Source organism: Trichosurus vulpecula, chromosome 4 (assembly GCF_011100635.1).
Source record: "Trichosurus vulpecula isolate mTriVul1 chromosome 4, mTriVul1.pri, whole genome shotgun sequence".
In the NCBI taxonomy this organism is placed as follows: Eukaryota; Metazoa; Chordata; class Mammalia; order Diprotodontia; family Phalangeridae; genus Trichosurus; species Trichosurus vulpecula.
This window is the reverse complement of record NC_050576.1, coordinates 161,806,008-161,821,778: the sequence shown is the minus strand read 5'-3', so window position 1 is coordinate 161,821,778 and position 15,771 is coordinate 161,806,008. Positions and strand designations below refer to the sequence as shown.

Genomic DNA, 15,771 nt, shown 5'->3' with positions numbered 1-15,771 from the left:
TGGTGATTACCACTCTATAATACTCTTTGAGATATGTTATATCTAGGCTACCTTCACTTTTTAAAAATTTAATTCCCTTGATATTCTTGACTTTTTTTTCTTCCAGGTGAATTTTTTTTTTCCTAGCTCCATAAAATAATTTTTTGGTAGTTTGTTTCGTGTGGCACTGAATAAGTAGATTAATTTTCATTTTTATTTATATTGGCTTAGCCTAGTCAGGAGCAACGGATATTTCTCCAGTTGTTTAGATCTGACTATTTGTGTGAAAAGTGTTTTGTAATTGTGTTCATATAATTCCTGGGGTTTTTCTTGGCAGGTAGACTGCCACGTATTTTTGATTGTCTAGAGTTATTTTAAATGTAATTTTTCTCTCTTGCTGCTGGACCTTGCTGGTAATATGTAGAAATGCTGATGATTTATATTGGCTTATTTTATATCCTGCAACTTTGCTAAAGTTGTTAATTATTTCAGCTAGTTTTTTTAGTTCATTCTCTTAAGTAAACCATTATATCATTTGCAAAGAGTAATAGTTTTATTTCCTCATTGCCTGTTCTAATTCCTTCAATTTCTTTTTCTTCTCTTACTGCTCTAGCTAGCATTTCTAGAACAATATTGAATTGTACATTTAATAGTAGTGATAATAGACATCCTTGCTTCATACCTGATCTTATTATGAAGGCTTCTAGCTTATCCCCATTACAGATAATGCTTGCTGATGGTTTTAGATAGATAACTACCTATTTTAAGGAAAGTTCCATTTATTCCTGTGCTCTCTAATGTATTTAATAGGAATGGGTGTTATGTTTTGTCAGAGGCTTTTTCTGTGTCTATATAGAGGTAATCACATGATTTCTGTTGATTCTGTAATTGGTCAGTTATGTTGATAGTTTCCCTAATATTGAACCAGTCCTGCATTCCTGGTTTAAGTTCCACCAGGTCATATAATGTATTATCTTTGCGATGTATTGCTATAATCTCTTTGCTAACATTTTATTTAAAAATTTTGCATCAATATTCATTAGGGAAATTGGTCTATAATTTTCTTAATCTGTTTTAGCTCTTCCATATTTAGGTATATTTGTATTTTGTGTGTGCGTGTATATGTATGTGTATATGTATAGCACCATATTTGTATCATAAAAGGAATTTGGTAGAACTCCTTCACCTCTTTTTCTATTTCTACTTTTATTAATCTGAGCAACTTATATTTTTGGAAATATCCATTTCACTGAGATTGTCAGATATACTGCCATATAATTGGGTAAAATAATTCCTAATAATTGTTTTCATTTCCTCTTCATTGGTGGTAAATGCACACCTTTCATTTTTGATACTGGTAATTTGGTTTTCTTCTTTCCTTTTTTAAATCAAATTTGCCAGTGGTTCATCTATTTTATTGGATTGGGGGTTTTTTAGTTCCGTATAAAACCAACTTCTAGCTTTATTTATTAGTTCAGTGTGTTTCTTTCAATTTTATTTATCTCTCCTTTGATTTTTCAGGATTTCCAATTTGGTGTTTAATTGGATATTTTTAATTTGTTCTTTTTTAGTTTTTTTAATTGCCCGCCCACTTCTTTTGTAAATGTTTAGAGATATAAAATTTCCCCTACTTCTTTGGCAGCATCCCATAAAATCTGGTGTGTTGTCTCATTGTTATTCTCTTTAGAAATTATTAATTATTTTTATGATTTCTTCTTTGGCCCACTTATTCTTTAGGAATAGATTGTCTTTTTTTGTTTGTTTGAGTTTTTGTCAGCTTCCTTCCATTGTCATTTCTGAACAGTGTTTTGCTTGAACATAACTGTCATCTTCAAGTTCAAGTAAAAGGTTCTCCTTTTGACATTTTCCTTGAACTTTGCTGCCCAAAACCTTCTTGCATTCTGCCTCTTCCAATAAGATGTTCAGCATGGTCTAGAGTGAATTTCCTGCAGAGTAGTTTGAAGCAGATATTCCTTTATTGCATGGTTTTAATGAAAGATTCTTTATGCTAGGGTGTGCTAGCAAGAAATTCAATGCAGGGAGTGTAATTATAAATATCAAATAGTGGGGAACATTCCACTAATCCCCTGATAATTGAGGTGATTACGAGTTACTAGACAGATCCAAATTGCATAGTTGTAGCCACCATTCATCACTGTAGGTAAGAGCATTACAGGACATTCCCAGAAATGAGGCATTAATGGCTGTACTGTGCTCTTAAGTTATTTCTTAATGGGATCGCTTATTTGGGTACAAGACTCAAACCTGAAATGGCATCGCATGGATTGGAATGAATCACTGGAAGTGAGAGTAATTGAGGGAAACTTAAAGAAGAAAAATAGAAATATGAGTAGAGCCTTTTCCCAATCACTTCCAATATATTTCTCACTATGGTGACATTTTGCCAGCACAGCACCCTGACCTCATGGCAGTCATAAAATGCCCAATGGTGGCCAGATTGTCACAACTGGTTAATTTCGTTTACAGTTGGACCCAGGACACTTTCTGCAGGTGGGCACCCAGGCATCACAAAGCATTGCTGTCGGTCTGGATGCCCAGGTTCCAGGTGAGAAATCCAGAGCCATTTCTCGAACTCAGGAGAATGACCCAGTAAGTTGCCTTTATGTTTCTGATTTAGTTTTCAGTGTGTAGAATGTGATGTTTAAAAGAACAACAGCCCAACCGCTTCATTTTATAGGTGAAGAAATTGAGACTCTTTTAGAGTCAAAACGTGTCCAAAATCATACAGGTAATAAGTTGCAGACGTGAAATTTTAACTCATATCCTTTGGTACCAGACCCGGGTCTCTGTAATGGAATGTAATAAATTCTTGTAGACTTCAGTTCCACTGAAGGGTAGGATTATAGTCATTGTGCAGAGGTGAAAACTCAAGGCTTAGGGCATTAAATGCCCTGCCTGGGGTCACATGGATAACAAATGAAACATTTTGGTTTCCTTGTCCTCTGACCACTGTCCTTTTCTTCTCCTCTATAATGCTACCAAGATAGAATTCTTTGGAGAGGGACTTTAATCAATGTGAGACCCAAAACCATTCAGGGAAGTTTGACAAAACTGTGGCTGTGGTGGTCTTGTGTGAGCCATTTCTGGTACAGGTCCTGTTAAAATAAGGATTGATCTCTTCTTTCTTCCTCCCTTGTATTGTTGATCATAAATAAAATGAGCAGTGTGGTGTCTTTTAAATGTGAAAAACTTGGCATTCAACAACACTCCTTCTTCCCTTCCGCATTTCACTGAAAATATCTTTTCAACTAAGTTAATGAAGAATATGAGGAAGAAAAAATATATATCTCCACACTCCAAAATGTGACCTTTATAGGATCCATGCTTTTCATGCTTTCAGTCCTCACCTTTCTCGCAAATACAAAATGAAGTAAAATGAACAAAGTCTTTAAAGGTGCCTTTCAGCTTCCTCAGTAATTGGAGTCCCTTTCTCTGCTGATTCCTCTGGGGTTTCTATGGAAACAGCAGCATGCAGATGATCTTGTCACATGATTAGAGCATCTCTGTACTCAGCACAGAAGAATCCAGATGGCAAGAATTGTCTCTCATACCCCACATGTAGGGTTTGTGTTGCTGGGCAACTAGCTTCATCATTCAGACCACCACTGGCTAATACACTTTGTGTTTGGCCACAACAACCAGCATTTTATAATATCTTTAGTCATGCAGTCCAGGATGCTTGCTCTAACACTCAGAAATTTGTGTTTTCCCACCTTGGTACAACCTTCCCCACTTCTCCAGGGGACTTGCCTGTTGATTAAACATACCCCATTTTTCCATCCACCCTTGATCCTGAGCGTTCACATTTTGCCTCCCCAGGCCAAGCATGGGGAGCAGCACCTGTGTCAGCACTACACCATTCCCCTGGAGGAACTAAAGACTGTTTTCCCACATGGACTGCCCCCTCGTTTTGGAATGCAGGTACGTGAAGCATTGGATTGGGATAGGAGGAGAAGGAATGGAATTGGGGGAACCAAGGGACAGCAAAGAGAGGCAAGGAAAGAAAAAAAGTGAAAGACAAGATTTGAACCTGAGGAAAAGAAACCATAATAATTCATTGGTAGTACATTTGAAGGTTGACAAACTCATTGCTAATAACAAGTCTATAAGATAAATAATAGCAGTATCATTATACAGGTGAAGAAACTAATACACAAGTCAACTATCTCTTTTCCTATCTCATAGTTACAAAGTAGTTAGACCTGGGACCTGAACCCAGATCTTATCTCCAAATATGGTGCTAATCCCATTATAGCATGATAGTAACTTTGTATAAGTTAGCCATTTTGTGTATTATCTGAAACATGTTTAATTGTAGGCTAGCCATTCCTCTATTATCCAACAGTTATCTAGACCTCCTCCTAGCCTGTGCATTCTGTGGAAACACGAAGGGATGATGGGAAAAGAAGTAACACACATTCCACAGCCAAATAGAAATTACTTTCAAATTAGCTATGTTGTTTTTTCCTGTCCATTCTTAGGGTTTATTACAAGTTGACTTTTTGGGAGAGGGTTGTGTTGTGGTGGAAAGAGTGATGGACTTGGAGTCAGGGTGACCTGGGATCAAATCCAGCCTTAGGACACAGTTCTCTGAACCTGTTTCCCTGTCTATAAAATGGACATAGTAAAGCATCTCAGAGGGTTGTTTTAAGAACCAGATGTGGTAACATATATAATGCCCTTTACAAAGCTTAAAGGGTTATAAAAATGTTTGTTGCCATTGTTTTATTTGGGTTATTACCTCATCCAAGAGAGAATTAATCTTAGATCCCTACGTAGTGTCTTGACTAATTTGTCAATGTTTTATTGTGGTGACTAGCCCCCCCTCTCCTGGTGAAGAGTGCAAGAATTCATACTCTAATTTATTAATGAAATACCAAACAAGTGTTCAAAGCTAGAAATTTGGTATTTCTATATGATGTGTCATTCTAAAAATCAGAAGGATACCGTGAAAGAAGTAATTCTAGGCCGTGAATCACCTTGTCATTCAAAATGCTACTGGCAAGAATATAGCTGCTCAGTACACCAAGCCCTAGGGATCATAGCAGCTCCTCAGCACTGCAGAATGTTCTAAGACAGTCGTGGCCAGGTGTTACACACAGGCATAAGGCCCTCTGCCTTTAATCTTTTGGTGTTTCTTCATGATATGGTTGGGCACAGGACTGCTCCTTATTTTGTTTAAATATGACTCTTATTTTTTAAGTCATATATTGGATATTATTTGGAGAATACTTTTTAGTCAGAGCTGCTCCTGGTAGTCATTCCCTTTTCTAAAACCAGTGAAGTCAGGGTTCATTTTCAGAAAACCACTCCTAATGTAGAAATGCCTTGGTTTATTGGCCATTTATATGAATTTAGATTACTTTTATTATGAGGTAAATTATAATAAAAACTAATTCAAGTAGTCTTAAATGAGTAAACTGCTATTTTTCCTTCTTAAAGGCATAAAAGTTATATATAACTTTAAATTATTTGTGTTCTTTTCTAGCTATATGGGGAAAATAGTGTTTTAAATACATTTAGAGGAATAAAATCAAGACCAGCTTCAGAGACTGATTCTTTTCAGTGTGGTGACTCTCTGCACTCCTTGTTCGCATTTTTCTTTCCTTTTGCCACTCATTTTCATTTGTTTCCTGGCTGCTCTACTAGAATTTTTACAACTCAGCTCATTATTTCAGTTTTGATTAGAAGAGTATTAAGGTTAGCAGCACAAGCCCAGTCTTTGAATGGACCAGTTGGCTTTGGAGGGAAAAATCACTCTTTCCACCACAACACAGCCCTCTCCAAAAAGTCAACTTGTAACAAACCATAAGAAAGGACAAGAAAAAACAATATAGCTAATTTGAAAGTTATTTCTGTTTGGCTGTGGAATGTGTGTTATTTCTTTTCCCAGCATCCCTTCGTGTTTCCACAGAACACGCAGGCTAGAAGGAAGTCTAGATACCTGTTGGATAACAGGAATGGCTAGCCCACATTAAACATTTGTTTCAGATATTGCCCTCCCTCCAGATAGTGTCTCAGGTGCATGCCAGTGGTCACAGAGATGGCCTACAGGCTCTCAGTTGCTTACATCAGTAATTCATTTGCTTACTTCTACTTCTGAGAGACCCTGAGGATAGTTTTGGACGGAGAGGTGGTAAATGCTGACCAAAATAGTGCATGTGGATTGTTTATAGGTTTCAGTTATCAATACAATCTCTGTCCCTATCCCCCTTTTCCTCCCTCCACCCCCAATAAGAATAATCAAAGACTTGCTATTTCATTACTCACTATAACATGTTTTACTCTTCAACTCATTCTTCTCTTAGGTTCCAGATTAATTTTTTTTTTTGGAGGGGGGAAGGCAGGGTAATTGGGGTTAAGTGACTTGCCCAAGGTCACACAGCTAGTAAGTGTGTCAAGTGTCTTGAGGCCAAATTTGAACTCAGGTTGTCCTGACTCCAGGGCTGGTTCTCTACTCACTCCACCACCTACCTGCCCCACAGATTAATTTTAAAATACAATACAGACTTTGCTTGGACTATACTGATAAAATTGTAGCCCTGAGTTTTGGTCCCTTAAATTACCTTAAGAGGTACATTGTGTCTGCTGAGAGCAAGTGAGAAATTCTATTTCTTCCACTCTAACTAGGTGAAGACCTTCAATGAAGCCTGCCTGATGGTACGGGAGCCAGCCCTAGAGCTCCTGAATTACTTGAAAAATACAAACTTTGCCAACCCTGCTATCCGATATGTCCTCTGTATCCTTCTGACTTTTCCCTGAGCTAAGGGATAAGGAAAATAGGAGACTGCTTTTGTGAGCTGGAATGAGTCTTGGGTCTACTGTTTTCTTTAACAAGAGGGTTCTTCAGATGGTGAGAAGGGCACAGGAAAAACTCTCGCTCTTTGTCATGCAGTTCATTTCTGTGCAAAACAGAACTGGCTGATAATGCACGTTCCAGATGGTAAGTGCTTCAGATATTCTTGGTCTTGCTCTCAGTTCTTCTGTCACCCTGTGGTTTTAATCTGCTGCCAGGGCACTGAAGGGCACTAGGAAAAGGCTTCCTCTTCAGCAAGTAGGGAGAGGAGTCTGAGCTCTTTTGTCATGATTTCTCCTTGATTAGAGAGACAAACAGGCTTCAAGGTGAAGGAAATGTGATGATAAATACTCCCTGGATGACTTCAACATTACGAGTTTGTCTCCTTTGGTACCTAGTGCCTGGGAGGACGAATCCCAGCCTGTTCAGCTGCCTCTAGCCTTGTTCCCATTACATGTCTTTTTTTGAGTATCCTTTGAGCCCCTCTCATGGTGGATGAGCAAGGGGCATGTTTCTGCCTAGGTGAACAACACGATTCAATCCCTCCCTCCCCAAATGCACACCACCCTTTAGACTTATTGGACCTACCTGTGGATTATAGAACATAGAGCCAGAAGGGACCTTAGCTATTATCTAGTACGATCCTCTCATTTTACAGATGAGAAAACAGAATTTGAATGACTTGTCTAGAACCATGCACCAGTAAGGAGCTTTGACCACAGGTCCTCTTACTCAGAATCCATGGTTCTTTGAACTCTACAATGTTCCCTTTTATCTACATTTACTTCGCATCCTCATTCAATGCTATGTCTCTCACATCATCTGGCTTAGATAGTAAGCTCCCAAAAAAACAGGGATCATGTGCTTTCTCAAGTGGCTTGGTGTCAGCAGATGCTCAGTCTCTTCGTAAAGGTGATGATGAAAATGATGTTGCCTTCTGAAAGGAACCAAAGAAGTTAAGTGCTAATAGGAGAAGACTTGCCAGTACAGATGAGTCAGATACTAAAGTGGTTTCCCAAAAATGAAAGCAGCATAGTCTAAATGTTTGCAGTGGGCCAATAGCTCATTTTGGTCACATTCTTACTTAGTGTCTTGTGACTTCTTGTAGCTCACTGTTGGGTGAAAAATTGTCAGGATCTTCTGCGGTCTACCTACAACAAAGAACGTTATGATCAACCCCTGAAAGCCTCAACCTGGCTAAAGAATTTCAAAACCTCAAATGAGCAGTTCCTGAACCAGGTCAGTAAGACTCCCCAGAAATTTAGGGGGATTTTTAAAATCTGGTTTTTTTCCTCTGTGTAGCCTTGATATATAAACTTCCTATGGGCCCCTATGATCTCATAAGGGGCATCTACAAAGATAATAATGCTACAATTTAAGTTTCTTTTGTGTAAATTATTACAACTATTACAAAAGTATCTCAACCATTATTTATGCCTACATTGTAGGCAAGAAGTCGTGTCTGGAGTTGGCTAAGTAAATTTTTTTATTCAGTGACAAGAAAAGCCAAAGACTAAGATGTAGCCCACACTCCACTTCACTCAAGTTCACTCTTCGCCTGAAGGACTTTTTTTCTGTTTCAGATCAAAATCCAACAGAAGTACATCTGGAACAAACGAGATAGCATAGAGGAGGGCAGACCCCTTGGAGAAGTAGTTGAGCAGGTATGAACAAAGGGCATTCAGTTTCATTCTTGCTCCTTTTCATGACCAGAGAAAACTTTGACTGACTCTCTGTATCTCTGACAGGGCCTAAATCGAGTGAAAAATGCCAGTGATGCTGTTGGGATTGTGATGAAAGAACTGAAGAGGCAAAGTTCTTCAGGTTCCTTCCGCCTTCTGGTGGCAGTGGATAGTGTCAATGCTCTATGGGGGAGGACCACACTGAAAAAAGAAGACAAAAGCCTGGTACAAAAATCTTGTTTCACAATTCTAACACCCTCCTAATCCCAGTGGTGGGACAAAGTCTTAATGATCTTTTGATGTACCTTCATGCCCTAGTAATCTGACTGTTCAGTGCAAAGAGCGAAGTGTGAAGACCCTATACTTCTGGAAATGGCAAGTCCCTGATCACTAAAAAAGCAGACTAGTCAAAGAAAGGAGGGGTAAAGGGTCTCAACCATGAAAAGTGAAATCAAGAAAAATGTTTTGGAGACAGAATGAAACCAAGGACTGTTTTATAAATTGGTAAAAGAATCATCAAAGCTAGGAGGTGGTTTTAATTTAATTCATCTAAACATTTATTGTTATCCCTACAAGCATTTATTACAGCCAGGTACTGTGCTTGGTAGTAGGTTCAGAGAGGGGAATTCTATCACTTATAAACAGGTCTACCAGGAGAATTAGAAGAGGTATGGCAATTTTAAGTAGTCTAAAGCAAGGCTTCTTAACCATTTGTGTGTCGTGAACTCCTTTGGGCAGCCTTAAACCTCAATATAGGCTCCTTCTTAGAATAACATAAAGAGACAAGATTACAAAGGAAACCAATTTGATTGAAATGAGATTTAATTTTTCCTATCTAAATCCATGGACCTCAGGGTTAGAACCCCTGGTCTAGAAAATGTGCAAAGAAAAGGTCTATGCCATCTCCGATGGTTGGCTTCAGTGGGCAAGTCCTTTTCCTGCCTTTCCTTTGGTCTTCACCCCAACCCATAGTCCCTCCAAAAGTCTGGTGGAGCCCAGAAGTGCCCTGAGATTTGTTTTGAAGTCCAGCACAAGCACTGTAAGCTAGCCTTCTTAGAAAAACTTGTTGGTGGGTCGTTTTTTGGGGGGAGTTGCAGGGAGGAGTTGTCTTCTTTCAGTTACCAATTGAATTATTCTAAATCATATCCATAACAGGTAAAAGATGGTCTGTCTTTTGTTGCCTGATCTGCAGGTTGCCCCAGAGGAGCTGACACTCATTCATAATGTGAGGAAAATGGTGACCAATGATTGGGTGAGTGCAGGGGGTAGAAGCATGGTAACTACTCCATCCCAGGCAGCTAACTTACCACTCTTGTTAAAAACAGTTTCATATAATCCATAGCCCCAATTAATAACATTACTCTGATTCTATTGTTATGATCAAGAATGTCTTCTCATAGTAGAGGCATGTAAATAGCTTATTGTTTAGAGTTAGAACAGAGTTCAAATCCTGCCTCAGCCTTCTCTTGGCTCTGTGACCCTGGGCACCTCACTGAGTCTCTCAGCCTTCATTTTCTCATCGCCAAAATGAGAGGTTTAGACTTGATGGTTGATGACTAGCATCCTATAATATCAGACCTAAGCCTGTTCAAACTCTAGATCAGAATCCAAGTCTTTGGACTCCTTTTCTCCATTCTGTTAAACTGGAGTACGTGACTTGGCTATTGGACTGATGTTGCCCAGATAGCTTTCTTTGTTCTCACTTGTTGCCCTGCTATCCGTGCAGAGGACTCCATTTCAATGATGTGTACAAGATACCACAGTAAATCAGGGGCAGGACTAGAACCTGGAACTTGATGCTCATCCCAGGGATATTTCCAGATGTATCACTACAAAGCAGTACAGAGAAGTGTGGGCATCATCTGGTGATTAAGATGTATTTTCTCCTTGGAGCAAAAACAAATCATGTCTTTCCTTTGTTGTTTCAGCATGGAGGGGCTATTGTGGTGAGTCTGAGCCAGACTGGCTCTCTCTTTAAACCCAGAGCTGCCTATCTGCCCCAGGACTTGCTAGGAAAGGTAAATAAAAGCTACTTCTTCATCATGGGTAAAAGGCTTCATTTGTCATAAAAGAGTTCCCTTCTTACACTAAAGCCTATGGTGCTTTGTTCTAGTTGAGTTGCCTCTTATTCATTCTGTCTCGGGCCCTAGTTCTGCTTTATTTTAAGCAAACTGTTGTTCATGTCAGTAGGAGTTAGCCCCATGAAGGAGTACATTTTCATTTTCTCCTTGGTGGCATGTCCTGTAACTAACATTGTGGGTTTTTTAGGGTTTTTTTTGTTTGTTTTTATTTTTTTTGGCTAACATTGTGTTTTCTTGTGCTGTTTTTGCTATTTCTACCTCCAGGACGGTTTCGACAGCCTAGACCCCTTTGTTCCCATCCAAGTTTACAATTATACCCCAAAAGAGTTTGAAAGTTGTATTCAGTATTATTTGGAAAACAGGTGGCTTCAGCACGAAAAAGGTAAGCTACTACTCAGTCTGCTTTCCAGGGCCTTGACCTACAAAATTAACCATTGTTGCTACCTGCATTGTAGTTTATCCTCCATCTCCTCCTCCCCCAATCCCTCATATTCTTACTGTAGTGTTTTTACTTAGTTAATTGGGTAATTTAAAAAAAAAAGAGCCAGAGAAAGAAAACTAGACAGCAAGCAGCCAAGCCATTAGGCAGTGTTTCTAGGATGCTCAAAATGCTGCTATTCTTTCAGGACCTGAGAATATGGGGAATCAATCAAGTAGCATTTATTAATTAAAAGTCTACTTTGTGCCAGCCAGGAGATACAAAAATAATCATGAAGTAGTCCCTGCCCTTAAGAAATTTACACTAATGATAATTTACTGTTTATGTAGCACCATAAGGTTCACATATCTGATTTGATTACATTCTGCCAGAGGAAACTTATCCACATAACAGTAAAAAATGAAGCAAAAACAAAGTAATGTGAGGTAGGACTGAGTTCAAGAAAAGTTGAACATAGTGGTAGGGACTTTTAAAGAAGCTGGGAATCCCAAGAGTCAAAGCAAGAATTGAGAACCGTTTAGGCATAGAAGACATGGACAACCAGAAAGGAAAGGTGAGGTGTCATATACAGGGAACAGCAAGTAGGCCAGTGTGTCTGCACTGCGAAGTGCATGAATTAGTTCTGTTTAGCATATGTTGAATAGATGTCTCCAGGTTGTCCAGTAGGCAGCAGATGGCACAGGACTGAGCATAGGACAATAGTTGAGTATATAGAACTGGCTCTCATCGGCCGAGCAGTGGTGATTGAACTCTTGTGAAGCGAGGAGGTCACCAAGTAAGAGAGCAGACGAGAAGAGGGCCTAAAGACAGCCTTGTAGCACACCCATAGTGAGCAGTCGTGACATGGGTGGTAAATCAGCAAAGAAGACAGAAGAAATAGTCAAGCAAGAGGGAAGAGAAATGGGAGCATCCTTCAAGTCATGAAAACTTAGAAAAGAGAGAGAGAGTATCCAAAAAGAGAAGATGATCAGCAGTGTCACATACTCCAGAGAGATCTAGAAGAATATGAGGAATGAAAATAACTCACAGGATCTGGCAATTAAGAAATTATTAGTAACACTGAAAAAAGCCATTCAAGTTAATGAAGAGGTCAGAAGCCAGATTGCAAGTGTATGAGAAATAGGTGAGTAGCTCCTCCATCTTAGCAGAAATCAATAAATTAAATGTCTGTGTGTTTATACATACATATGTACATTAAAAAAGGGGGAGAAGGAGCGGGGAAGAGAATAAGAGAGAGACCAGCTGTGGGGGAATGAGACATTTGTTTTCAGACATGGCCAATGTGTTGATTTGTTTAACTATACTTGTTAGAAGAGAGACAGCAGGGAAGGGGAGGAGTTGGTGGAAAGTGACTTTAAAGAGAGCACCAAAAAACCTTTTTTTAAGTAAGACAAAAGAAACTAAGTAGAGGGTAGCAAATATAAATAGCTTTTTCCAGCAAAGGTTAATTACTCTCAAAGACCTGCCTTCTTCCATTATCACAACCAGCTGGTTTTTTTTTTTCAGTATTTTTTAAAAATAAGAATAGTATAGCCATTCTCATCAACCCTGGCATACAGTCCCCTTTGATCTTTTATCAAATAAATGAGTGTTTTCAGTTCATTTTTTCACTTTTGCCCTAACCCTCTAGATAAGGCTTGGAGGAAGCCAAGAAAAATCAATGGGTCTGAATATATTGTTTCACTTCAGTTTGGAACTTGTCTATTGAGAAATTAGGTGTTTCACGGTCAGACAAAGTAATATAAACTATTTGGGGGGCTGAGATGGAATCTGTAAAGCCATGAAGAGGCCTTTTAGCCTCACAAGGTGTTTTTAGATTTTGAAGCAGGGATGCTGGGATGAAGGAGTTTGAAGTAAGGGGGAGGGAGATGTGAAGGGATTTAGTTGGAGAACAAGATAACCAAGAGGGCATCTGTGGGATTTAGAGATTCAGCATCACAAGTTAATTATGAAAATGTAGCCAGTTTCAGCAGCATTCACAGGAAAGAAAAAGCAGTGTGATAGTCAAACATCAAATGTTTAACATATCTAATAAGTACCAGGTACTATGCTAAGCACTGGGGGCAAAAATACGAGTGAAAAAATCTCTACTCAAGTAGCTTACATTCTACAGGGGTAGAAAACATGTCAACATAACATATATACTAGTTAAATTAGAGAAGGAATTCTCTAGCATTTAGGAAAAGGAAAGGTTTCATGTAGAAAGCTGTGTTTGTCTCTTTAAGAAATAAGGGGATTGTATAAAGTGAGAGTGAGAAAAATGTGCATTCTAGGCATTTTGGGCAGCTAATGCAAAAGCAAGAAGATGGGAGATGAGGACTGGGGGGAGGGTGGGGGTTGTGTGTGTGTTCAACAGAGTGAAAGAGTGAAAACTGGTTTGGCTAAACTGATCTGTACAGTGCAGGAAAGGACATAATGTCCAAGGGTGGAAGGCGGCGGGGGGATAGGGGGGTGCCTAGAAAAATAGAATGGGGGCAGGCTGCGAAGGGTTTTAAAAGCTAAACAGAGTTTATATTTCATCCTAGATGCAATAAGGAACTACTGGATTCTGTGTGAAAAATAGATCAGGCAAGGAAAACAAGAACACCGATTTAGGAGGCCTTGTAATAATCTAGGTTACTGGTGATGAGAGGCTGAACTTAGTATTGGTTGTGTTCATAGAGATATGGGGTGGCATGTGAAAGATATGGGGGTAGAATTGGTAGGATTTGGCAGGTGATTGCATATAGGGAATGAGGAAAACAGATTATGAACCTGGGAGAATGGAAGAAGAGCAGGATTTGGGGGGAGGTTAAATGTTGAGTTCTATTTTGAATATGTTAAGTTTGAGATATCTCTACGCCATCCAGTGTGAAATGAACAAGAGGCAGTTGGTGATACACAACAACTCAGGAGAGACTGGAGCTGGACATATAGATCTGTGCATCGTCTGCATCAAGATGCTAGTTAAACCTGTGGGAGTAGATTAGGTCATCTAGAGAACTGAGAAAGGAACAGTCAAAGACTTAAGACAGTGTTGAAACTGAGTGGGGCAGTGGGGGGGGGGTGCGGTCAGCAGTAGAAAATGCATCAGAGAAGTCACGAAGCATAAGGATGGAGGGAAAGACATTGGGTAATTAAGGAGATGTTACCTTTAACTCTGGGGAGTTCACTAGTGCAGTAGTTAGGTCAGAAGCCAGATTTCAGAGGATTGATAAGTAATAGATGAGGAAGTACAGGAGTGAGGATAGACAGCTGTTTTTTAGAGTTGGATTGAGAAAGGGAAGAGAAACTTAGGTCAATAGCTTATGGTCCAGTGAAGGTTTTTAAAGTTAGGAGTGACTTGAGAATGGTTAAGTAGTAGGAAGGAACCAGTAGAGAGGGAAAGGTGGAACATTGAAGAGAGGATGCTTGATGGGATCATCTGCTGGAAAAGAAAGGGAGAAACAGGATGAGATCAAGGACATATGTAGAGAACCTGGCCTTAGCCAGGAAAAGGTCCAGCTCCCTCATCATTAGAGAAGGGTGAGGAAAGGAAATTAGAGAATGGAGAGTTCAGAGTGAATGGCCTCAAATTTCTTAGTGTAGTAAGAAGTAAGGTCCATAACTGAAAGATTATGGGGGTAGAGGGCTTGAGAAAAAAAGACGTGGAATAATTTCTGTGGAGAATAAAACAGGAATCAATTAAGGAGAAATAAAATGATTGCTTTGCTTCAATAGGCAGTCTCAGTGTAATAACCTAATAGTGTACCTAGTCAGCAGTTGCGTGACTTCATCCATCCAGCATCTCAGGAGCTGCAATGGCGCAGTTGGTAGTCAGTTCAGCAAGGGAAGACCAACAGTAGGACAAGGAGGCAAAAGCATTGTAGAGTTAATAATAGTGTGGAGATGTGATCATAAAACCAAAGTTGGGGAATAGAGGAAAATAGAGAGCTGGGGTAATGGCCCAAGGATGTCCTGAGGGTAGAGGGAGTGGAGGTCAGAGTGAGGACAAAGAATAATAATAATAAGGTTAGAGGGTAGCAAGGCATAAGGGAAAAAGGAATGATAGTTCGGAGGCTAAGGTCAGATTAAGGAAGGTCATAATTTTTTATGAAAGAAGTTGGGCCTTATGTAAGTAATGGGTGAGAACCAGGATGTGGCTGAAATAGAATGAAGGAAGAGCTGGTAGGATTTAAAGAAAAAGAGGATTTGCAGAAAAGATGACAATGACCCAGGTGCTGAACCCCCATGAGAAAGGAGTGAATGACCTGGAGGCCTGTGTACAGTAACCACCATGATTTGAATAAGACAGAAAATTTTGATTTAGTAGATAGCAAAGGAGAAGAGATTGAGCAGCAACCCTCTGCTTCTCAAGGCAAACTTTGCTACATGCACACTTGATCATCTCCACTGCTTGTCTTCCAAACTAGATTACCCCAACCATCATCCTCTCTGTCTTTCTGATATTCAACATCTGTCTATTGGCGTCTTCCCTGCTGCCTACAAACACACTCTCATATTCCAACCAATTCACCTCTACACTGTCCTACTTTATTGAATCCTTAGCCCTCTCAGCATATTGCCAGTTATGCCCAGCCAAGCCTCAGCCTTGGATCATTCCCACCATTCATCCCTTTCTCAGCCACACAGGTGCTTCTGAATGAAGGTAGAGAAAATCACACAACCATTCTGACTGCTTCCACTACAAATTTATGTTCCAGAACCTCCACTGGGCCCTCACCCCTGCTCAGCAGTCCCACTGTATATCCCTTATCAGCTCCCCATCCCACTCTCCACAATGGCTCTTCCCCA

At 39.7% G+C, this 15,771-nt stretch overlaps 1 protein-coding gene across 6 annotated transcripts in view; it reads left to right on the top strand.

Annotated features, from left to right (window-relative positions):
- Window positions 1–15,771, top strand: part of DAP3 (death associated protein 3) — a 53,873-nt gene that overhangs the window by 35,538 nt on the left and 2,564 nt on the right. For all 6 annotated transcript variants that reach the window (XM_036754812.1, XM_036754813.1, XM_036754814.1 and 3 more), the window contains 10 exons: window positions 2,467–2,589; window positions 3,820–3,921; window positions 6,631–6,739; window positions 6,851–6,943; window positions 7,905–8,035; window positions 8,380–8,460; window positions 8,545–8,703; window positions 9,671–9,730; window positions 10,407–10,496; window positions 10,824–10,941. In XM_036754812.1, the coding sequence (XP_036610707.1) occupies window positions 2,467–2,589; window positions 3,820–3,921; window positions 6,631–6,739; window positions 6,851–6,943; window positions 7,905–8,035; window positions 8,380–8,460; window positions 8,545–8,703; window positions 9,671–9,730; window positions 10,407–10,496; window positions 10,824–10,941 (1,066 nt within the window). The remainder of the gene's footprint in view (window positions 1–2,466; window positions 2,590–3,819; window positions 3,922–6,630; window positions 6,740–6,850; window positions 6,944–7,904; window positions 8,036–8,379; window positions 8,461–8,544; window positions 8,704–9,670; window positions 9,731–10,406; window positions 10,497–10,823; window positions 10,942–15,771) is intronic.